The 25,074-nt window shown below is 36.6% G+C and overlaps 1 protein-coding gene across 11 annotated transcripts in view; it reads right to left on the bottom strand.

The window, feature by feature from the left end:
* The window catches only part of LOC119085040 (protein unc-13 homolog B), an 83,705-nt gene that overhangs the window by 29,332 nt on the left and 29,299 nt on the right, over positions 1-25,074 (bottom strand). For 4 of the 11 annotated variants that reach the window (XM_037195244.1, XM_037195240.1, XM_037195242.1 and 1 more), the window contains exons 2-5: positions 16,481-23,856; positions 11,917-11,957; positions 11,499-11,589; positions 7,116-7,124 (exon numbers count right to left, since the gene is read on the bottom strand). In XM_037195244.1, coding sequence (XP_037051139.1) covers positions 7,116-7,124; positions 11,499-11,589; positions 11,917-11,957; positions 16,481-23,293 — 6,954 coding nt within the window. In that variant the 5' untranslated portion in view covers positions 23,294-23,856. The remainder of the gene's footprint in view (positions 1-7,115; positions 7,125-11,498; positions 11,590-11,916; positions 11,958-16,480; positions 23,857-25,074) is intronic. The other 7 variants (XM_037195250.1, XM_037195248.1, XM_037195247.1 and 4 more) reach the window with 3 other exon arrangements.

Here is a 25,074-nt window from a genome sequence, read left to right on the forward strand (position 1 = left end):
AATAGGCCCTGATCTACGGTCACATCCTCTTTTTATTTAAAATCAAAATTCATCTGGTCTGGCCTACATTACATACCTCACTCGGTACGATAGTACGTTACATTCCAACTATAAAATTGTTGTTAACTCTTTGTACATAGTATCACTAATGCCCCGAGGGGCAAAGATTCACAGAAAATCTTTTATCAGTCAAAAGAAAATCCTTGGAAAATTCTTCATAATTTAAACATAGAAAATCCTCAAGCAAATCATTGAAATTACTTTAAAACTCTCAAGAAAATCAAATAAAAAGAAGAAAATTCGTGAATTCGTAAAAAATCCTCTGAAATCCTTGGACAATGTTAGGGAAATATTCGAATGCCCCAACACGATATCATCTAAGTTAACTAAAATCCGCGGACTGACCTGACCTCAACACGAAAATTCCATTTACATAAACTACCATGATGTCAATGAGTTAAACTCTAGATATCAAGACTGAGGGATTATAACATTAAATCTGCTGCAAGTAGATTCCATCGAAACAAATTTTAAATGTCGTCCATCTATTACACATCCTTTCATTTGTTTCAATGAATTTGACGTAATGAACAAGCTTAAAACATTGTTATAGCTTCGATCGAATAGTAAACAGCGTTCATTTAGTAGTAAATTATATGGAACGACAGAGTGTTCTCGGTTGGTCAGGAGTTTTATTTTTTTTTCCTCCAAGCGTATTCGATTTGATATAAATTTGAAATTTAATTATTTTCTGCTGTGGTTAACAGTAAGACCCTAATTGGTTTTGCAATAACCATTATTATTAATGTTATTCACATTTTATAGCAAGAGCTTGGCATTAAAAAAAATGAAAATTTTGTTACAATTTTCTCTGATTTGAAATTATTGTTTCATTTACTTCAAAAGGGTTGTTAATACGATTGTCTAGCAGCTATAAAAAATGATTTAAACGAACAGCGACATTAATGGTAAATAATTGGAAGTAATGAACCCATGCAATTGGAAATTAGAGGATTACCGTTTTGTCGAATATCGCCTGCGGAAGTAGTTTTTAAAGCTCCAGCGATTATTTTTTATCGGAACAGATGGAATCAACAACTTTATTCATGAATTAAATTAGCAATTCCCCGATGAACGATTTAAAAAGCTTTGAAGGACCAAAGGAAATAAACTCTAATTTATTACCGTTATTACAATGGATGAGATAGTTAAATAATTGAAGTTGGAGACCAGTCTGTCACATAGACAATCAACAATAATGAGCTTTTATACATCAAAATGTATACAATAACTAAGTAATAACACTCAAAGGAAGTAAAAGATTTGTCAAAAATGGTTAGATAACGCATCGCTTCTAAACATTGACGAACTCTCTAATTTCACAAAAAAAATTGAATTTTTACCGTATTCCCGCAGCTACCTCCGATCGCTTTTGTACGTATTCAATAACTCAAACGAAGTAAAAGATTGGTCGAAAATGCTTCGCTAACGGATCGCTCCTAAACAGTGACGAACTCTCTAATTTCACAAAACATTCAACTTTTCTCGAATTCCCGCAGCTCCATCAGCATTTTTTAAAGCTAAAGATATGTCAACAATGGTTCGCTAACACCGACGAACTATCTAATTTCAATTTAACAAAAAAATGAATTTTTACCGTATTCCCGCAGCTCCTTCAGCTTTTTTTGAACGTATTTAATAACTCAAACGAAGTAAAAGATTGGTCAAAAATGCTTCGCTAACGGATCGCTCCTAAACGGTGACGAACTCTCTAATTTCACAAAACATTCAACTTTTCTCGAATTCCCGCAGCTCCATCAGCATTTTTTAAAGCTAAAGATATGTCAACAATGGTTCGCTAACACCGACGAACTATCTAATTTCAATTTAACAAAAAAATGAATTTTTACCGTATTCCCGCAGCTCCCTCCGATTGTTTTTGTACGTATTCAATAACTCAAACGAAGTAAAAGATTGGTCGAAAATGCTTCGCTAACGGATCGCTCCGAAACAGTGACGAACTCTCTAATTTCACAAAGCATTCAACTTTTTTCGAATTCCCGCAGCTCCATCAGCATTTTTTAAAGCTAAAGATATGTCAACAATGGTTCGCTAACACCGACGAACTATCTAATTTCAATTTAACAAAAAAATGAATTTTTACCGTATTCCCGCAGCTACCTCCGATCGCTTTTGTACGTATTCAATAACTCAAACGAAGTAAAAGATTGGTCGAAAATGCTTCGCTAACGGATCGCTCCTAAACAGTGACGAACTCTCTAATTTCACAAAACATTCAACTTTTCTCGAATTCCCGCAGCTCCATCAGCATTTTTTAAAGCTAAAGATATGTCAACAATGGTTCGCTAACACCGACGAACTATCTAATTTCAATTTAACAAAAAAATGAATTTTTACCGTATTCCCGCAGCTCCTTCAGCTTTTTTTGAACGTATTTAATAACTCAAACGAAGTAAAAGATTGGTCAAAAATGCTTCGCTAACGGATCGCTCCTAAACGGTGACGAACTCTCTAATTTCACAAAACATTCAACTTTTCTCGAATTCCCGCAGCTCCATCAGCATTTTTTAAAGCTAAAGATATGTCAACAATGGTTCGCTAACACCGACGAACTATCTAATTTCAATTTAACAAAAAAATGAATTTTTACCGTATTCCCGCAGCTCCCTCCGATTGTTTTTGTACGTATTCAATAACTCAAACGAAGTAAAAGATTGGTCGAAAATGCTTCGCTAACGGATCGCTCCGAAACAGTGACGAACTCTCTAATTTCACAAAGCATTCAACTTTTTTCGAATTCCCGCAGCTCCATCAGCATTTTTTAAAGCTAAAGATATGTCAACAATGGTTCGCTAACACCGACGAACTATCTAATTTCAATTTAACAAAAAAATGAATTTTTACCGTATTCCCGCAGCTCCTTCAGCTTTTTTTGAACGTATTTAATAACTCAAACGAAGTAAAAGATTGGTCAAAAATGCTTCGCTAACGGATCGCTCCTAAACGGTGACGAACTCTCTAATTTCACAAAACATTCAACTTTTCTCGAATTCCCGCAGCTCCATCAGCATTTTTTAAAGCTAAAGATATGTCAACAATGGTTCGCTAACACCGACGAACTATCTAATTTCAATTTAACAAAAAAATGAATTTTTACCGTATTCCCGCAGCTCCCTCCGATTGTTTTTGTACGTATTCAATAACTCAAACGAAGTAAAAGATTGGTCGAAAATGCTTCGCTAACGGATCGCTCCGAAACAGTGACGAACTCTCTAATTTCACAAAGCATTCAACTTTTTTCGAATTCCCGCAGCTCCATCAGCATTTTTTAAAGCTAAAGATATGTCAACAATGGTTCGCTAACACCGACGAACTATCTAATTTCAATTTAACAAAAGAATAAATTTTTACCGTATTCCCGCAGCTCCTTCAGCTTTTTTTGAACGTATTCAATTCCTAATTTGGTAAAATGTCCATTTTAATGAAGTGCGTTGAATAGCTGATATAACAAATCATAATTACGGTTTGTATGAAAAATTTATGTTCATCAACAATGACACAATTATGATGTTTTCTCTGCATGGCATGGTTAAAAATGAATAATTTCCCCAAAAAAAGTTCCTTTGAAACCGAATTGCGTACAATGACACGATAATTCTCCATGTGTATGTTGTATACCCGATACGCAGAGATATGGATTTGAATTTAAAATGTCGTATCATAGGATACGTACCCTTGATATTCGCTTATCTGTTGAATATTCTGTTTTGGAATTTTTATTTTGACAATATACCTCGAGGCCAGAAAATGTTTACGTTGAAAGGAATCAATTTTTTTTTCTTTTTATTTATCAACCTAACAACGTACTCCAATTATCAAGTTCATTTAAAATAAAATAAAATAAAACAAAAAAACGCAGACCACGTACACATTCCAATATGTCTTTCTGTTTTCATTTTTATCAATAAATAAATTATTCAAAGTAATTACGATTTGCCATTCAGGCAGATGCTGAAAATAGCATTTTCGTCTACACAAACTGCTAACATAATATCGAAAATTTTGATCCATAAACATGATGTTTATTTGCATGAGTAATGAACAATGTTTATTATACAATACACTCTGTGCGACTGTGTATCAGATCGATGTGTTATAGATTCGGGTAGAGTTCACATAATTTTGATGTTTTGTTCACAAAAATGAAATAATTTTTATAGAAAAGAAAAAATTGATTTTATAAAATGTACTAAAACTACATTAAGAGCATTAAGATGAACTCAGGCCATAACAACGCAACAATTAAAATCAAATTGTGTAGCAAAATTTGCTAAAAGCTGTTGATTGTACAGTTATACAAGTAAAATAGCTCTAAGAAATGAAAATTCTAAAAAAAAAAGTTTCCTACAATTTCCTACGGTGTGTGCTTTGAACGTTATTGTATAGCACGTTATTGTAATTTCTTGATGTGAGTATAAGTATATAACTATAACATTCACTCTCTATATTGGAATAAAGAACGTTTCTCTAAAAAAAATTGTTTCGTTTTTTTTTCATACATTTTTTTCTCTTTAAATAAATATTATATTGACTTAGCGTGCGCTTTCTACCAGCTTTTGAGGCTTTTGTGTAATTAATTAATCAAATTAATGGTTTCTGTGTTTCAATCAAATAAAAGAAAACGAACGAAAAAATGTCTATCGAATGAGGTTTACACACATTACTATAATCGTAAGGTATTTTATACACTGTTGGTGTATAGAATGCATGTATATGTGTGTGAGTAGAGCAGAACTTAACGTGATTTAATCATATTGTTTATTGTTTCTTGGACTAAAAGCTAATAAAAAGCCTACTTAAAAAGGTTATGCATAATTAAAGTAGAAATGAAAAGAAAAATGCCGGAAAATGGATAAATGGCCTGCTAAATTATACCCGTAAGGATCGTTGTAATAATATGGTAAAACGCAAATTTCTTTACAAATTCAAGTTCTTGAGGGTTCATATGAGCAATAGACCACTTGCAAATTCGTAGCCTACATTTAGGCGGAAAAATATTCGTTTTTTGATGATTTATTGGATTCAAATATTTTTTTTTGAAAAAGTAAAACTATTAAAGCGCGCTGAAATGTGTTTCTTTTGAAGAAAAAATTGTTTGTATAAAACCTTTGCAGATTGTATAAATTTTTGTAAATCGCACAGGTTTCTCCAAGTGGGATACGTTATCACCGACAAACAATTTTTCCTTTAAAAGTCAAAGTCACACATTTTTTCGTGCTTTAATGGTTTTACTTTTTCAAAAAAAGATCTTCATTCAAAGAAATCAAAAAAATATTTTTCAGCCTAAATGTAGGCTACATTCCTCTTAACTCTCGAGAACTATTAGGTTTCGAACGACGATAGATTAGATTAGATTTGAAATTTGCGAAGGCTTTTACTAGAGAAACAGAAACAAAGATTAAAGGTCCATTGTCTCCAACTCCCTGTCTTGCTTCTGTAATTCATGGAAATTTTCCGGTTTTTTGATATAAAAAAATCGACAAATTTTGGGCAGCGATAACTCTCGATACGTCGTAACTCTAGACTGTAAAAATATGGCAACCCTGTACAGGCATTGTTTCAATAAAACACCTACCGCTACTTTATACCTAATTTAAGGACCATAATCTGGAAAACCTGCGTGCCCTTTGATTTACGACAAATATTTTAATTTTTCTTTACATCTTCTTATCCAACGACATCACATCAATGTAATTAGAATAATTTGCTAATATTTCAAGACAGGTGTGACCTCTGAATTCTATCTATTAATTGAAAATGTTGCCACTCATTATTGAAAAGAAAATTGAGCGCCGTGTAAAACATTCTCAAACAATCGAAATTTTCTTCAATTTCTCAAAATATAAACACCGTCGAATGACTTTTATTACATTTGATCACGCTACACACGGTTAACAGCACATTCGCGTAACCTAAAAAAAATCTTTTAATTATTCTTCCGGTAATTTCGTACAACATGAACGTACACTACGTCTTAATGTACACATTCTCGTTAGATTTTCTTCGAAAATGGATGGGATACCAATTCGGTGAGAAACCGGGGTTTGAAAGAACAACGAGATGTTCCGTTCACAACTAATTTCATTTAAACTTGGCAACAGTGGAACGGTCGCCCTTTGAGTACGTAGAGACGGTATAAAACGGATACCAAAACACAACAATATGCCCTTTCGAGGAAAGGTTCTTCCAGGTTAACGAAACATGTTATATGCGTGCTTTAACTTGTATGCCGATCTACAATATCCGTTTGGTTGATACCACAGGTGGTGGGGTTTTCCTTTCCTATTTTATGTTGACTTTTTTATTTCCCCTACATTAATAATTCGTTTTCTGTGTAAGTATGTAAATACACCACAGTCTGTTCGTCTACGAAGAGAAAATCAGCAAAAAACAAAACGATTTTTTTTGGACCGAGTTGAATTTAGCCAAATCCTTAGTGTACCGCGTGGCGTAATAATTAATTCTAGATTACGGGTCTCCTTCAAAACATTTGTGAGACGCTTGTGACAGGAGCCGAGGGCAAGGGTTACCTACTAATCATAGCATGTGATTCAGAAGCATTCACCTGCTTAATGTACTACTCTGTGTATGAGTACGTGTTTTATCGTATTAATGAAGCTGGGAGTTGCAGATTGTGCACTTTATCTCCCAGCTAGCAGATAGGAATTATGAATTTACAATATCTTAGTTATTTAACGTACGTAAACACACGTTACCTAAAATATTAGTTCGTGCCACAGAACCGACGACTTTGACACAACATGTATGTACGACGTAAATTGTACGTTAAAGTAACTAGGAAATTCATAACTTCGACCAAAGCATCTAAAACTTGTAGTAAATCATTTGATTAGAGAGAAAAAACGCCTCCAACTGTAAGCGTTACCTCATTTTCGAAAATCAAAGCAACAGAAAAAAAGCTTACTTTACAAAGCTAATTAGATACTAAATTTGTATAGCTTGTGAACAAATCGAAAGCATAGTAAAACTAACTTAATTTGTAAAAAAAATGATAAAATATTTTTGGGGTATACCTTGAGTACCTTGGGTCCATTGAAAAAACACACAAACACAATCAATTAATTATAATATTTTTAGGATGTAGTTTGATGAGAATGATTACAATGATTAAATACAATTACAACATTATGATTAACTGCGAATGAAATTAACCTTTTAGAAACGGGTAGTCATCTGTTATCGACAACAACGACAAAAAAAACAAGCAATTCATGCCGTAAGTGCGCGTTTTATTTCAAAACAATTTAACGCTCAGTTTTTGACATTTATTATATGGCGTCAGCGTAATTTGTCCAACTGTCAGTTGTAACTATTTAAATTTTTGGCGCAATTATGGCGTGAATTAACTCTGGGCGACGATTCTCATATTTTCGTAACTTGACAGTTGCGTGTATAAAATCTCATAAGAACTGTCACGTTACGAATTCTCAAAGTTATGAACGTATGAGACTTGAGGCCCTGCTGCATTGTGTTCTCTTGAAATAAACCGAACGTATGTCAGTGAACTTAAAGATTCAGATTATCAAACACTGAAAAGTAATGTCGACAAATGAAGTAACAGATTCAATGATTGAACGTCGTTTCTAAAAGGTTAAATAGGAATGTGGAATGAGGAGGGATAACAGGAGATAGCGATGATGTATCAACAAAGTGAAACATCCACTTGACATGGTTCCGATATATTTCTTTCCGGAATAGCGAAGAGACGTCAATTGATTGATTTTCAGATTACAATTCAATGTAACATGGCATTATATTCAAGCCATTCACATAGTATACAGAATGTGTACGTATAAATGTACAGGCAAATATCCAAAGATCCATTACTGAAAAATTGAAAATCGCTTGCAACGGTATTGGTTATGGTATCAAGAAAATATTTATATTCACTTTAATAGGTATAATGAAACCTGTCGTAATCACGGATAATCTTTTCCAATCACATTGACGTCAAATATGAGATAACAAACCCTTAGCGACCTTTCCGCAGCACAATAAATAAGTCATTAGAGAAGATATTCCCGACATTCACGGGCGTTATAGAGTTAATGTTTATCTTTCTTTAATACAGCTCCCGAGGAAATGAGGAAGAAGTAACGACCGAACGTACAGTTTTGGGATATTAAAACGGAGAGAGGTGGTCGCATTACATTATATCCGCTTTTAAACATTCTTGAGATTAATATCGCCGGCTGGCTGGATGGAAATGTTGAGAATGTTGACGTGTCTTAGGGCAAGGTTCATTACATTTTTAATTACAAGATTCAAAAGCAGTAAATATGTTTACATTAAACCGATTAAACCGCAAACAAATTGAATCAACAGGAATTTTATATGCTGTGAAACCACTTTCGGCGATCCGTATAATCGGGGTTGGTTCTTCAGACGGTGGGTACTCTTCCAGTAACATTCCATAATGTGTGGATTTATTGGGGGAGCAAATTATTTGATTGCACACTTTATGAAAATGTACAATTATTGGCGTACGTGCAACACAGTCATTGTGTATGTACAATGTACAATGTTCGCAAAACAAAACCAAAAAAAGAAAAACAAAATCAGGGGATCAAAACTTTGGAGGTCGAATAGAAGATCTGCCGGTGTTGAAAGTAGATTGGAAGAAAATAGAGAATAGACAACAACACTGAAGTCAACTTCTACATAATGTAAATTAAAAAACAAAACCATTTAATGATTGGGGGGGGTAGTAGATATATACTGTCTTCGTATACAAATTGACAAAAAAAAAATATTTTTTTTACATTTTATGATGTTCCTGCTGCAATTTGAATATAGGATATCCCATAAATGGAATGATTCGATAAACGATTTTTATTAAAAACTTTATTGAGATTTTTTCGCTTATATATATGAGGATGTCCTTTATTTATATAGTCAGAGGCTTTGAAACGCATTATATAGGCAAGTGAGTCGATCGCATAAAGAATGAAATATTTCCATAATTTGTTACCGAAATGTTTCGGAACGTTGATAACGATTTATTATTTGTGTGAAAAGCGTAATTCGAAAACTTTTATCGACAACGCTTTATGGATAATTCGCATAAAAAGGCGTCAAGTGAAAGCAATATTGCCGCGAGAGAAGCGAACAAAAAAAATGTTAATATTCGAGCTGTTCGCGAAACACATACACGCAATTTAGCAAATCAAATACAAAAAATTTAATTAAGCCATATCGTGTAATCGACGCGTTTAACTGATATTTTGGTGGAATTAATTAATTAATTGATGAAAAACATTTCTCTTTTTAAAGAACCAAGGTGAAATGGCAAAACCTTTCGACAGTGGGTCGGAAAGAAACGCTGTTGTTGTAATTTATGTATTTCGGTACGTTAAAAGCGGCCGAAAAAATGTGCCGATAATTAATTGGCTTTGCTTAATTTTGTCTAATTCATCTCAATTAGGAAATCATTCTTTTTGCGATCTGATTGTTTAATGGATTCGACACATATGTACCGTAATTGGATGAACATTTTACACAATTAACAGGAATTTCAATGGTTCTAATGGATTTGATGGCATGAAAATGGTAGTACAAAATTATAAGTCGGACAAACTTTTCACTTTTTTTACAATTTGTTCCGATCCATATGTAATGTTGATGGTGGAAAAATATTACATTTTTAAGAAATTATTTAGGCCAAATAGTTGGTCAACTCTCGATTTACATAGCAATGTAAACTTAACGAAAAATTCCTTTTGTTTCCAGCTCTACTCGCATTGTCATAAAATGTCAAACTTGCATTTGCTACCAATTTTCTTTGATTGTTTCATTCCAACAAAGTGTTATGATGATTGAGAAGGATATACAGTGTTAAAAGAGAGTCGAAATTTTGACATATCTCCCATCGAGATCAGTTGAATTAACTGGCTTTTTAGGTCTTTTTTCTTCTAGAAAAAATACCCTATTATGGCCGGTTTGTCTGTCTGTCTGTCTGTCTGTCTGTCTGTCTGTCTGTCTGTCTGTCTGTCTGTCTGTCTGTCTGTCTGTCTGTCTGTCTGTCTGTCTGTCTGTCTGTCTGTCTGTCCGTCTGTCCGTCTGTCTGTTCCACAAATTTGGTAGTTTTGGTAGCTCTCAGTCGGTAGTCGGTAGCTTTGGTAGTTGGTAGTTGCGAGATGGATTGACATTCAAAATTACAAAGCCACCATGAGCATATCGACACCAGGCAAATAATAATTATTTGTTATCTGATCACCGATAGCTCACAGTTAACATTGCAATTCGAAAATTTGGTAGTTGGTAGTTGGACTACCAAGGCTATAATTGACTGCCAAACGTAATTTTTGGGGAAGAGATGTTTACTATTCGACAACTACGCACCGACTGGCGATATTATTCTACATGCTCGACTATTTATAAATCGGAAATTTAGTAGTCGGTAGCTTCGGTAGTTGGTAGTTGTGAGCTGGATTGACATTCAAAATTGCAAAGCCACCATGAGCATATCAACACCAGGCAAATAATAATTATCTGATAACCGATAGTTCACAGTTAACATTGCAATTCGAAAATGTGGTAGTTTTGGTAGGTCAAATAGTTGATAGTTGGTAGTTCCAAACAGAAATTAGAAAAAAGACCTCACCAGGCTTTAGCCGGTCTATTCTTGTTCCTCTGTTTTTACGCTCTTTTAACACTGTATATAATTCAGACAAGTTAAATTAACTTGCCTTAGGGGACTGTCAAAATATATATGCAAAATTCAATGACATATTCCCCAAGGCTAGTTATAATTAACTGGTCTTCGGCTTTCTCGATCTGATCGTAACAGTTTCTATTGTGAAAATTTAGCAGAAAATGCAAGTTGGACGTTTGATGCGAAAATAGTTGAAAACAAAAGAAGTTAAAGACTGTTAACGGAGAGAGATTTTAGCTCAGTTACACTTTAGCTGGTCTTGATAGCAGTGACAATGTGAGAGACGAAATACATACAAAATTACTTGAATTACTATTTGTTTTCCATTCACAAATTGTTGACATTGCCCTCAAGGCCATTTAAATTTAATTGATCTACGCTCTCCGTTAACACTCAATTCGTTAACTTTGCATTGCTATCTAAATCAGCAGTTAAGTTGGTCAGTGAGGACTGCCAACTGACATTCCGTGGACATTTCATATGGACGCTGTAAACATTGCGAAAGTATGATTTCATGAATGGTACATATTGTTTTGAGGATAGGGAATAAAACATGGATCACATAAGTATTCACTAAACTATATGCCTGTCTGTTGGATGATTAATAGAGCGGAGCCAGAAATATTTTCAATTATTTTGTCATTTTCTCAGCCATTTATACAATCTGGCTCTGCTCTGACCAACAACATGAAAACAACAAAAAAAAAAAGAAATTGAATAAAAAACAAAACGAAACACTTACGAGCTCAGATACCAATGGTATTGATTTCCGACGGGGTCGAATATCTGGCATGCTATCAATGTTGCTATAGAATGGATTGTCTCCAGGGTGGCTATATAAAATTTGTGTATTGTTTGTTTTGTAATTTCGTTGTTATTTTTTTTTCGTTAATAATGTGGGTTATGAGAGAATTCCGAATTAATGAAAGCGGAAAGGTTACAGTCATATTTTTAAATAAATTCATCTACAATGGCCACAAACAAAGTTCCATCTTTGAATGGTCGTCTCAACAATTCATCCGACCTGTGTTATCAACGTTCATTCATTCATTCATTACGTACTGGTGACATCACATGCAAGATGAATTGGATTGAAAAGTGTAAAATTGGTTGGTAACCATTGTAGACGCAAATAAGAGCAATTTTTCACATCTACTTACCCATTGCCTCTACCGCTGCCTTCGCCATTACCGGTACCATTCTGCGGAAAAATAAATTTTTATTGAGATTTGAATGTGAAATTACAGAACTTTGGCTATTCATGAGGCATTGTAGGTCGAGATTATCCTGTCTACATCGGTTATTTCAATATTTCCTTTGTTTTCTTTGATTTTATATTTTTATTTCTACAAAAATCCCATATCCGAATACTTTAGAAATATAAAAGGCCTACGATGAAACTCAAGGCAACCATAAGTCTTCGTCTGTTTTGTGAATTCGCATTTTATGGAATTGAAATTGAATTATATGAAAAGTTACGCAATATCATCCGGTTGAAAGCTTTTTTTTGTAAATAAAATTGAAAATTAATGAATTGAGTTTTGTAACATTGTTATTTACATCCTCTTATCTAATGAGACTGTCGTTCTCTACTTTTATGCTAAAATAGTCATTTACATCACAAGGGATCATCATTTTGAAAAATCCAGTTTTCTTGTGCATTGTGTTGATCCGAGGCGAAGCCGAAAATAGATACACGAAAAGTCGAGTTTTGTAATGGCGAAAGAACGATTTTCGACCCGCAAGCATGTAAAGAGTTCTGGAAAGTCGTGCTGTAAAACCACAGCAAATTCAATTCGATGACATGACATATTTAACAACTACAATGTCTGCCCGGTCTAGTTCGGATGACTAGAATAATAAACAGAGAGTGAATTTCACAAATGCAGTTCTCGAATATATTTTCAACTAATTGGAACATTTTGTGTTCATTTGGTAAGGAAGATTGACTATTCAACTTTTGAATGTGTTCCGGAAGTCATTTTCAAGTGAAATGGAATTATGAATATACGAAGTCATTTATCCTCATTTTTTTTGTACATTTTCCGTTACTATATGCGTAGTTCGTCGAGATGTAGTGAAATGTTATTAAATATTTGAAAAATGCAAATTGGATCCCATTCATACGGCAAAATCCTTTATCATCAAATTTTATTTGCAAAACATAAAAAGCCGACTGATGAAATATAATTGCAATTCATGGAACTCCAGTCAATTCTATGAATTTCTATGTGTTTGGAATGCGTGGTAATTATAAGCAAATATGATTGCATCAGAACCAATACAGAAAAAAAAAACAAGTAACAAGCATTGTAATCGAATCCTTGTCCTAGATTTTGTTTTTTAGCCCCGTACGAAGTACTGGGGGCTTATAAGATTAATATGCCGTTTGTAACATGTTGAATTGGAAGCAGACGGTAAGGGCAAAGCATTTGTCTATGTTCATAGATAACGAATCCGCAATAAAAAAAATGTCCGTCTGTCCGTCTGTCCGTGACCCCTCTAGCTTGAGTAAATCACAACCTTTTTTCAAAATTCTTTTTTTCCCCGATTGGTATCGACAAAAGTAAGGTCAAGTTCGAAAATGGACATGGTAGGGTCTCGGCCCTTCCAGAGCTAGGGCCCTATAGGTGTTTTTCAGTCTTTCGACGATATCTACCGAAATACGCACGCAATAGCTGCTTGTGATATATCAAATGAAAGGTACTGACGAGTAGAACAAAGTTGCTGAACATTTTTTTTGGGTAAGATGCAACGTGGGCTTGTTGGGAGGGCTCAAAGGTCGTTACTCGGCCCTAAGTGTTTTTTGCACATACATCGAGTAAATCTCATCCGATTTTGCTAGATTTAGTTTTTTATGGAAGGTAATTGAATACCGAAAAGAACGTGTCGAAAAAAGTTTCAAATTTGGGCCCTTGGACTAAGGCCGCTACTCGGCCCTAAGTGTTTTTTGCACATAAATCGAGTAAATCTCATCCGATTTTGCTAGTTTTTGTTTCATTTGAGAGATAATTGAATGCCGAATAGAATGGTGGCAAAAAAAGTTTTAAATTTGGGCCCTTGGACTAAGGCCGCTACTCGGCCCTAAGTATTTTTTGCACATAAATCGAGTAAATCTCATCCGATTTTGCTAGTTTTTGTTTCATTTGAGAGATAATTGAATGCCGAATAGAATGGTGGCAAAAAAAAGTTTTAAATTTGGGCCCTTGGTCTAAGGCCGTTACTCGGCCCTAAGTGTTTTTTGCACATAAATTGAGTAAATCTCATTCGATTTTGCTAGTTTTTGTTTTATTTGAGAGATAATTGAATGCCGAATAGAATGGTGGCAAAAAAAGTTTTAAATTTGGGCCCTTGGACTAAGGCCGCTACTCGGCCCTAAGTGTTTTTTGCACATAACTCGAGCAAATCTCATTCGATTTTGCTAGTTTTTGTTTCATTTGAGAGATAATTGAATGTCGAATAGAATGATGACGAAAAAAGTTTTAAATTTGGGCCCTTGGACTAAGGCCGCTACTCGGCCCTAAGTGCTCTTTGCACATAAATCGAGTAAATCTCAACCGATTTTGCTAATTTTTGTTTTATTTGAGAGGTAATTGAATACCCAATAGAAAGTTGGCAAAAAATTTTGGGTTTCTAAAATAATATCGTAAATTGTTGGTTTTATTTGAGAGGTACTTCGTACGGGCTTTCGTAATTGCGCTAAGCGCAATTTTAAAAATGAACACTTTCAGTAAATTTGACCATGCCCAACTTGACTTGCATTTTGGTAACAGACGCATTAGAGGGTTGTAGACGTATTAGGGGTCCGGGCGTATTACGGCTACGTTCGTATTATGGTTACGGACGAAATAGGATTACAGGTCGTACGGGGCTAAGTCGCAGCAAACGCTCCGCCTGTTCTGATGCCTTGTTTTATTTTTTATTAAAAACTCATTTAATGAGTGTTGCTGCTATGATTTTATGTTTTTCCAACATTTTACTGCGATGCTTGTAATGCATTTGCGCGCATCTGTCTTCCACATTGCTTTTGATAAAATTTTAATTTTTTTAAACAATTTTATAGGTTTTACTTTACGTTCAATAAACGAATGCTTATTGATTGTATTCTACTGTTGCATTTATTACCCTACTTTCACAAGCCACCACTACATTCAATTTTAATCATTTTGTTTTCTTCTAGTCATCGGTTAATGATGCAAATGTAATGTGCAACCGATATTTACTGCCGCACAAAATTATATTGTTCCATACGTCGTGGTTGGTGAAGTGGAACAGAGAAAATTGATAAGGGATTGGATTGGATGAACGAAAATTTAACATTGATGTTTCGAGGATAACTCTATGCAGTAATTGGTGCAACGTATGTATGAGTTCTATCTGGAGAACTGAAGCAAAACTAGCTAATGTTTGGGTGGCCCAGCATTTCTTTAAAAAAACACAAATTCACGGAGTGTACTCTTAAATCAGCTACATTCACAACAAGAGTGATGCCTGAATGTTGCATTAAAATTACGAGGCTTTGGAAATCGTGTTTGAAAAATCACTGAATATTATTCAGTGAAATTCAAACAAAAATCCTTCGAAAACCTCAAAAAAAAATTGTTGAAAATCGAAATCATGTCATGCGATTCCGAAGATTCGTAGCTTGTGAAAGTAATGGTTGCACAGAATGATGTTACGAAGAAAAACAAATCTTCTCTTCTATCAGGCATGAGCGCCGACGGAGAAACCTCGGCGGCGGCTAGCCGAAAAAAATTTCTCGGCGGCGGCGAAAAAATCGGCTTGAGCCGGCTTAAAACGGCTCGGCTGGAGGTTCCTTTTAACTTTTTTTTAAATAAAAACGTTTAGATAAATTCATGGAAAATGAACTGTAAGCATGAAAATGAAATTGTACGGAAAGCGAAAATGTAGGTAGATTAGGTTGTTCAAAGTGCAAGTGGAACTGGTCTTGTTACAAGCAAGTCTCTAAGTCTAAGGTTCACTAACACGTCAAGTTTTATTGCCTCAAAACTTGAACTAAATGGAAAATCATGCTCCGGTACACTCATTTAACTCATTAAGAAAATGGTTTTCGAGAAGAAATCGAAAGCTCACGAAAATCAAGTAAAAATTGAAAAGAAAAAAAATCGAGAAAATTCGCAAAGATCGATAAAGTTTTCTCAAATTTGTGAATTAACTGATTGTGCGCCTTCGGCTCGTTCCGCAAAGGTCATACTTGCCAAAACAACAAACTTAGAAGCGAGGACGTAATATACCATTCTGGAAAATTCATGAAAATTCAAGAAAATTTTAAAAATTTTCTTAATTTTGAAAAAAAAAATTCAAAATGTACTTGAGCTGCTTAGGATCAACAGGAATCTCGGTTTTCAAAATTATTTCACCCATTCACCTTTCGAAATCTTTATTTCATTTTCCAGCCGTTTCAAGCCGGCTTGAGCCGTGTTTTTGGCACCGGCTCGGCTGCGGCGCGGCTTGCTCAAAAATGGCCGGCGGCGGCTTGATCGGCGGCTTATTTTCGGCGGCGCTCATGCCTGTCTTCTATCAAACAATTATATTCTTCGTAGGACAGTAGGACGCGTACGACAAATAGTAGTACAGTAATAGATAACAGCTGTCCTGTCCATTGTGACCCCCCCAAGTTTACCTAGTTTTTAATTCTATCTCATCAATAAATCGATTATTTATGGGATCATTCTAATCCCGTACAAAATGTGAGGAACGTACCTTATCTTTGTCTTTCTGTGTACACTCTTCTTCCTTTATCTTTTCCTGATTATTTTTCTCCTCGATCTTTTTCTCCTTCAACGTTTTCAGCAGCTTCCATTTACTGCTACCGAGGACACCATTTTGACTATCCTGACTCGATTCATGGCTCAGCATCTTTTCACCTGGCATTTTACGCACTGATTTTATTATTTCCGTACCCATCTCCCCAACATCCGATTCACCCATATCGCCGGACAACTCTCTCTCATCCGTTGATGTTCTTCGTTCATCGTTCGAATCGACGGCAAGTTGACCGCTTTCGTGCATCACTTCATCATTTGGGGAGACAGCTACGTCGTTTTTTGACTCGGTTAGTTCAGTTTTTTGGCGCTGCTTAAAGTCATCGTAGTCTTCCATCTTTCGGAAAGCTTCCGTATGATCCAAATCATCGTCGGTAAGATGACATGGACTATCCGGACCAGACGTTGCTTCCGATGAGTCTCTGGATATTGGACGTGGTCTGTTCGGGTCTTTGTCATCTTCTTCCGACGAATATGGTGTTGACGAATATTCATCGGGTTCATCTGAGTCGTAGGAGTCACCGTAGTTAGGACTTTTTCGTCTCCTTTTCCGCATTTTTATAGGTTTCTGTTGTTTGCCGTAGCGCTGGTTCTTAATTTCTTTTTCTAGCTGATCGATTTCACCCAAGAAATTCTCCTCATCATCGTCATACGTTTTATTCTGCCAGGATATGTCGCTGGCATGGGAAAACTTTTCGTAGACATTCGACTTTTTCCCTTGTCCCTTTTCTGCCTCACTTCGCCTTCGTACGTTGTTCACTTTAATCTCTGGCTGCAATTTAACCACATTTTTCAGTTCGCTTAATACGAAAGACATTTTCTCTTTAACATCCTCGTCCGGCTGATAGGATTTACGTTCATTTAGCATAGTATATTCGTCATCTTCGTCTATCGCCAGTTGATCGATTTTATTTAGTAATTGTTCACTTTCGTGCACTCCATCATCATAGTAGGTAGACGACTCCATATGACTGCGCCGTTCCAGCTCCTCCAATTTCCGTAATTCATAGACAAAATACTCGTCATCTGTGTCGATGCTATCTTCGGTTGATTGCCGTCGCGACGATGACATTGTGCGATACGAATGTTGGCTACGGTTGTCTTCATCATCGCGAGACGATGGAATATCCAAGCTCTGTTGACTCTTTTGCGAAAATTTAAAACTTCTTGCGTTGCTAGATGGAACGGTCACGGGTTCGGATGGGATGGTATCAAAGATATTCGTTTTGATACTTTGCGTTGCAGGCTGTAGATCGAATCCGGAAGATGTTGGTACATTGCCAAAGTTCTCGACTGGGATGTTCTCATCTTCGACAAAAATGGAGTGGGTTTTTTGAAGTTGTCCTATGTGAGATATTGACTTTTGATGTTCGGGAGGCCTGATTGGTGTTGTCATTGTCGTAGGCGGAACGACCACTGCAACTGGAATCTGTTGTTCACTACCCTCTCCACCATCGTCACTATGCTTTTGTCCGTTAATATCGTCCGAACTAACATTTTTCTGGCGATACTTCGCAATTTTACGACTTACTGCAAATTCCATGCTAGTGCTGGAGAAGATGAATTTATTGTTCGGATCTCCACTGGTTGTGTTACTAGACGATGGATCCGGTGATGGAGTTACAACAGTAATGGAGGCAGTCGCTACTTTCGGCTCATTAACATTGTCCTCTCCGCTGTTCTCTCCGCCACTGTGGGGTTTCACTGCATCGCCAACTGTTGCAAACATCGGATTTATGAAAATTTCACCTCCACTATCATCACTATCTGAGACGGGTGGTGGCTGCACTTTTTTGGCTTGTGATTCTCGAGGAGCCTGGTCGGGAGCTGATTTTTGTTCGTTAATTTTAGGAACGTTACTCATGGTAGGAAACAGCATAGCTTGCTGATCGTGCTGCAAATCACCGAAGCCTCCATACTCATCCAGTAGCGATTGTTTCTCATATTCGCTAGTACTGGTCGTATCGTCGTTGTCCGAGAAAAATCCATGAACATCGCCTTCCGGATCCGATAGGCTGGTCGAATGTGGATGTTTAGAGTAAGCTCCCACATGTTTATGATGACTGAATGGATTGGTAAATGAATGATGCGTGAAACTGTGACGACGATTTATTGATTTTGCTTTTTGCATTATGTTGGACATGGTGGAAACTAACGAACGCTTTTTCTTTTTCGTCGATGCGTTTGTCGACACGCCCGAACTGGAAGACGAATCTTTTCGTAATTTTTGTTGTGCTGAAGTAGCTGATTGGTGCCTGGTGGCATTCGGTTGAGGTAAGTCATCGTCGATTTCAACACCGGCTGGCAGAGAATGGGATCGATGTTTCTTGCTCAATTTCTTTAATTTTAAATCCGGAAGCCAATGTGAAAATTTGTTCACCAATTTGCTGTTATTGTGGGTCGACGTTAATGACGCCGATTGTTGATGATGATTGGATTGTTGAGGTTGCATTTTTTCCTTCAAATCGGAACTGATGGTGACATAACCGGACTGGTTCAGAATGTAGGAATGTTGTTGATTTTGATGGGCAGGTAATGCGGGCGCTTGTTGACTATCTAAAGATCCATAGCGCATATTTGTGGCACCATTTCTTGGATATGAACGTGAATCTTGGCTTCTGCCCTGTATTGTTTGCAGCGTTTGCATGTAATGTTTAATATTTTGTTGGTGCCTATCTAAATTGGTAAAATTTTTGGGATCCTGAGACATGGCTTGTGACAGATTATACTGCTGTTGATGCTGCTGCTGCTGCTGCTGCTGTTGATGTCTTCTGATATCATCTATTCGACCAGTATAGTCTAAATTCATGCTGCTATTATAGTCGGTGATCTTACTAGACGACGGATAGAAAACTAACCGATCAGTAAGTTGCTTGTGCTTTTGCTGGTGCGAATGAGTTCGTTTGTATTCATCATCCACTTCGATCGGAGGTTCATCGTAGTACGATTGACCGCGCGACAAACTACGTCGACTAGGTGATGGAGATGGAGACGGACCGAGTTGCTGACTTTTGTGACCATCCGCATAGTATTTCAGGTCCTTGTTTTGATCTTGAACGAGATCGGGAAAATTGCCTTGCGAACCGTAATGACTTGCTGTCGACGAGGACAGTTGATATGACGATCCGTGTTTACGGGATCGTTGATGTTCGGCTTCATCGAAAATCGATTTGTTCTCATAAACGGAACAGATCGGAACATTTTTCGATAGCTCACGAATGTAGTTCAAGTTCTCCTCGGAAAACATGAAGTCATTTTCATTGAAATTTGATCCCATATGCTTCGGAAGCTCGGTACAACTGCCACTAGAGTAGTGCAGCTGTTGCCGTTGCAATTGCTTGTTTCCTGGAGAATTCGGTGATTTTTCTAAACTTGAGAATCCACTCATGGACGACAGTCCAGAGTCGCTTTTCGTTTTCTTTGGCGATGACTCGATGTGAGTGCGCAGCATTTGCTGTTGATTATGTTCTATATCTAATCGTTGTTGATGCAATTCCTCATTCAATGACATTATATCGGCATGAAATGGATTCATTGCCGACATGGGTAGGTTAACAATCTGCTGTTTCTGTAGATTTTGAGCGTTTGACATCGGATCTTCACCGTTGGGAGCAGGCGGCGGAGGACTGTGCGAACCGTTACTAATTCTATCATCATCGACTATGGCAAAATCTTCAGTGGTTGCAGTCGATCCACCAGGACCACGATTGTTAGGATTTTGCAAATGTAATAGGAACAGCATTGAATTGTGACGTTCTAAGGACTTCTTCAACGACTTGATATACTCATCGTTGCTGTAAATACTTGAGTTACTCGAGTAATGGGTGGCTGAGCCGAAATTTCCTCCTAAAAAAGCATTCCGTTCGTCGTTATTGATAAGATTGAATTGCGCTAATTTTTCGTCCAGTATGACCTTTTCACTGATGATAGCCTTTTCGTCGAAATTGTCAAGCAAATTATTCCGAGACATGTTGTCCAACTGCGGAATGATGGACGATTTCTGCTGTTGTATTGCATAATATTCGTCCATTTGATTAATATTCCTAAGAGACTTTCGAATGATTTCGTGTTCCTTGCTTTCAAGTATCTTCAGTTGAGCGTTCAGTTGACTGTTATTCTGCAGCAAATTGCGACTATAATCGTCGGTTGTTTGTTGAGCCAGATTACGATTGCTAGAACTTCGGCTATTATTTCCATCGAATATAGCAGAGGTGTAAACATTGTCAACGTTGCTCTTCATTTCATATCTTTGCTTTAAACTATCTAATTCAGAAAAATTTTCATTTTTAATATTTAAGTCGATGTCAGTTGTTGGCTTCGCATCAACTACTGCTCCCATCGTTTGATAATCATTTCCCAATAATTTCTTAATAATTTCGATGTTCTTCTGCAGCTTTTCAGTCAGTTGTTTGTAACGCTGATCACTGTCATCAAAACTATCTGATCTGGATATTGGATTCAGCAGCAACAGGATGAGATTTTTGTTAATTTTTTTAATCTTTTCAAAGAATCCATATTCCCGTTCGATTATTGCTCGAAGGTCATCGAACTGTTGCTGACTGAACTGTGTAAGCTCCTCCACCTTATTTATTTCGCTCATTATATGGGCTATCAATTCATTTTTGCTCATTAGCTTCGGAGGGCTACTGCTTTCGTTTCCCGATTGAGGGGCCGATGTCGACGTAGCTACACCATCGATGATTTGATCACCGGCAATGGCTGTTTTCAAATTATTCAACAGTTCCATTTCATTTTTGTGGTGCTTCTTTTTCTTCGACCGTTTGGTATGACTTTCCAGCCGAGGCTTATGTTTCGACTGGTTTAACTGGCCGCTTTGACTAGAAATACCTTGAGCTATTGATACATTTGAGCTATGCTCAAGTCTTTTATTTGCTTCGCCAAAATGTAGAAATTCGTCAACTTCCGAAGCTGAACTCTGATGATCCGGTTCTAGCTCCTCGTTGTCTTCGTAGATCATTCCCAGTGAAGAAACTGGTCTCGATGGTACAACATGCTCACCAGATTCTTTGTGTGGCAGAATTATTTCCACATTCGATGCCGATACATTATTGAATCCATCGTCACGATATGCTTGATTCAAACTACGATAAAATTCTTCGTTCATTTCTTCGTCGTTTCCTTCTATCATCGCCATTTCATTTCCTCCTCCTCCTCCTCCTCCTCCTCCTCCACCGCTATCGGTGGTCTGCCGAAAAAAATCATCATTTCCGGCACCTGGCACGTCCCTAGTTTGGAACATATTACTAAAGATGTCCCTGTTTAGCTCGCCACTCCGAAAAAAATCCGTATCAGAACGCATCCGGTTGTCTATTTGCGCTTTAAAAATTCCATCTGCAGTCGGTTGATCGATATTACCACTCATTCGTTGGTACATGTCATTTTGATACATTTTCAGTAACCGTTCGCGCTGCATGAGATCAATTCCTTCTTCAAGTCCATCTTTAATGGCCCCATTACCCAATAGTTCTCTTATCATTACAGCATTGCCTTTTTGATCTCTTTCCATGTACTGAATCAACTCTTCGAATTCCTTACCAGCTGCAGCCGCTCGCATTCTGCGAAAATCCATAAGATTTCCCTCGTTGACACTAGCAGCAATTTCGTCATACCCATCGTTTCTGTTGAATTCGTTATTTATGACGACGATAGCAGGAGATTTTGAGCGATTAGATTGCTGCTGCTGTTCCATCATCTTAGAATAGCTTCCCATCAACAATAAGTTTGTGTCGAGAGCGTCATTCTTCAGTTCTTCGAGCATATCGTTAAATTCAAGAGCCGATGGTGGTGCAACACCCAAAGGCTGCATTTGTTGCATCTGTTGCATTTGCTGAATGTCCTCTTCGTCATAGTCAAAATTTTGTTGCATCAAAGCTTCAACGTGTGCAGGATCGTCATCTGGATGAACAACAACAATTTGGCTGCCATTGTTGCTGAGCAGATCCGATGCTCCTCTGCCACGTCCATATAATTCCATTATGTTGCCGACGACCGACTGTTGTTCAACCGTTATATTCTCCAACTTCTCCAAGCGACTCCACATTTTGCCGTACTCGTTGGACAATAAATCCAATGCGCGCCAAGCAAATTTCAATTCGGTTTCCAGTATATTGATTCGTGTGGCAATCTTGTCCATGTAGTCCGAAATAATATAATCGGAATGTTGTTGAGCATTGTACATCATGCAGAGCTGTTGTTCGCTGTTAACACTAGTCAAACCAGCTCCTTGTTCGTGCTTCACTGACCCACCGTCCGGATGAATTTTATTTAAACCACTGGCCGTGGCACTGGTTATAACACTCCCATCACTGCTACAATTGCTATCCACCATAATATCGTGCTGACGCGAATGGATCGAATTATTGTCTGAGGATGCATACCGTTCAGATGAAATCATTTGTTGATGATGACTGTATGGAGGTGGAGGATTGTGTTGCAGTTGTTGTTGTTGTTGTTGTTGTTGCAGATGTTGAGGATTCGTTGTTCCCGATATGGATGATTGTATTGATGATGACGATGATGTTTTTGTTCCCATAAGATTTTGTATATGATGATAGTTTGGCGGTTCTTGTGAATGTTGATTACGATTGGCCATTAGTGGACTGCGTTGGTTGGACGACGAGCCGGCCACTACTTGACTGTGCGTTCGGATTTTCGGTGAATGAGTCTTTGCATTGTCGGAGGATTGTTTATTATTGTTAGCCATCTGGCCCATATAGTTTGCTGAGGCCATTGTTGATTTAGTTTTTATTTTTATTTTTTACTTTGATATGTTTATGTTTATTGATTAGTTTTGTTTATTTTTGCGACGACAATTTGATTCTAATCTATTTTATGCAATAGAATTACACTTAGTTATAGGTCGTTTATGAATTTTATTTTAAATTTTAATTCTTTTTTTGAATAAATCTTAGGAATTTTTGTTTTTATTGGTAATTAGTATTATAACACACCCACACTTAATGTATATAAGTATTAGTTTATATACGTTCTACGTTTTAATATAGAAATTTTAAATTTTTACTTTTTGTTTCTTTAATAATTTAAAAATTTTTTAGTGTTATTTCACTCTACTTGGTTTGCGTAAAATAATCTTCTTCTTTTTTTTTTGCTTTGAACACCACACTTATTGTGAGATTGTTAGATAAAATTGGAATTATTTGCTATAAATATATCCTCTCACGGATCTGGTCTTGGTTCTTAAGTTTTGTTTTCTGTCCACTTAATATATTCTCAGAATTTTAATGGTTCCTTTTGAACAAAATTCGTTGTACTCATTGCATTACAAGTTAAAGGCTAAAAATTGAACGAAAAAAAAAAATGAAAATTCAGAAAAAAAAACTTTTTTCTTTCAAATAAAATCCATTTTGTACATTATGATCGAACAAAAACTTTTTAATGACTTGTCTCGGTGTTAGGTTTATATTGACATCATACACAAATTGTAGTGTTATGAATGTCAACGTTTTATAATGTAATCCATACATTTAGTATCTATATATATCCGTATCATTACAGTATATCGAGGGGGCAAACTACTCAAAAGAGTTGAATGCGAGAAAAAAGAGAGTTGCACGGTTTAAATAGTCATTTATCTCGCTTCGCTCCCTTCACAAATTCCTCTCTTTATCGATCAATTTATTAGTTTCTGCCTGTTGACTCCAGTTACTTTTTGTCACTAGGTGACAGAGTAACAAAAAGTGAAGCCTCCAGTGAAAAAAGACCCTTCGTATGTCACCCAAATCAAAAAGTTCAGTTGCACAAAAGAGAGTTGCATCGGAGTTGCGCGCTGACAAAAGAGATGAAAATGGATTGGTGTGCCCCTCGCAGTATGCTTCACGTATGCAGCGAACGGTGAACGAACATTTTATGTACGAGAGGATGTTTTCGTTCTTCGTGATCGCTTGGATAAAGGTAAAAAAAGAGCACAGTGACTGAAGGTATGAATATTTTAAACTTTGAAAGAACAGGGAAGTTTTCATACACAATGTAGAGGCAATAATTTAGAACTTCCGAGAAAAGTTACAATTTTCGAATATAAATTTCAGGAATTATTTTCCAGCAGACAATTTTTACATCGGTTAATTGTTGCACACTGAAACGAGCATAAAATATTGAATGCAGACCACTAAAATGGCCGGTCTTATAAAATATAAACTGAAATATCGTTCATCGTTCGTTGTTAGACAGATAGATCAGAGTTTTGGGAGGCTTCTTCAATTGTTCCCTACTCCTTGACCGTATTACTTCTATCAGGGAAATTTCCATGTTTTCGATAAGAAGTCGTTAAGACACTTGGGACATTTGCCATCTAATGATGATGGTAGAACCTCCGCAGTTTCTTGGAGTTCATTATACCAAAAGGTGCGAAACGTGAGATTGGTGTAGAGGTGACAATCCCTAAAGATATATATATGTACATCAGTCTCAGGTCTCAGGTACCAGACCACAAGAACAGGTAGGTGGAGATGATTCTTATTGTTAGTTTCCGAACAAATTTGCGGAAAAGACCTG

Source organism: Bradysia coprophila, unplaced genomic scaffold (assembly GCF_014529535.1).
Source record: "Bradysia coprophila strain Holo2 unplaced genomic scaffold, BU_Bcop_v1 contig_94, whole genome shotgun sequence".
NCBI lineage: Eukaryota > Metazoa > Arthropoda > Insecta > Diptera > Sciaridae > Bradysia > Bradysia coprophila.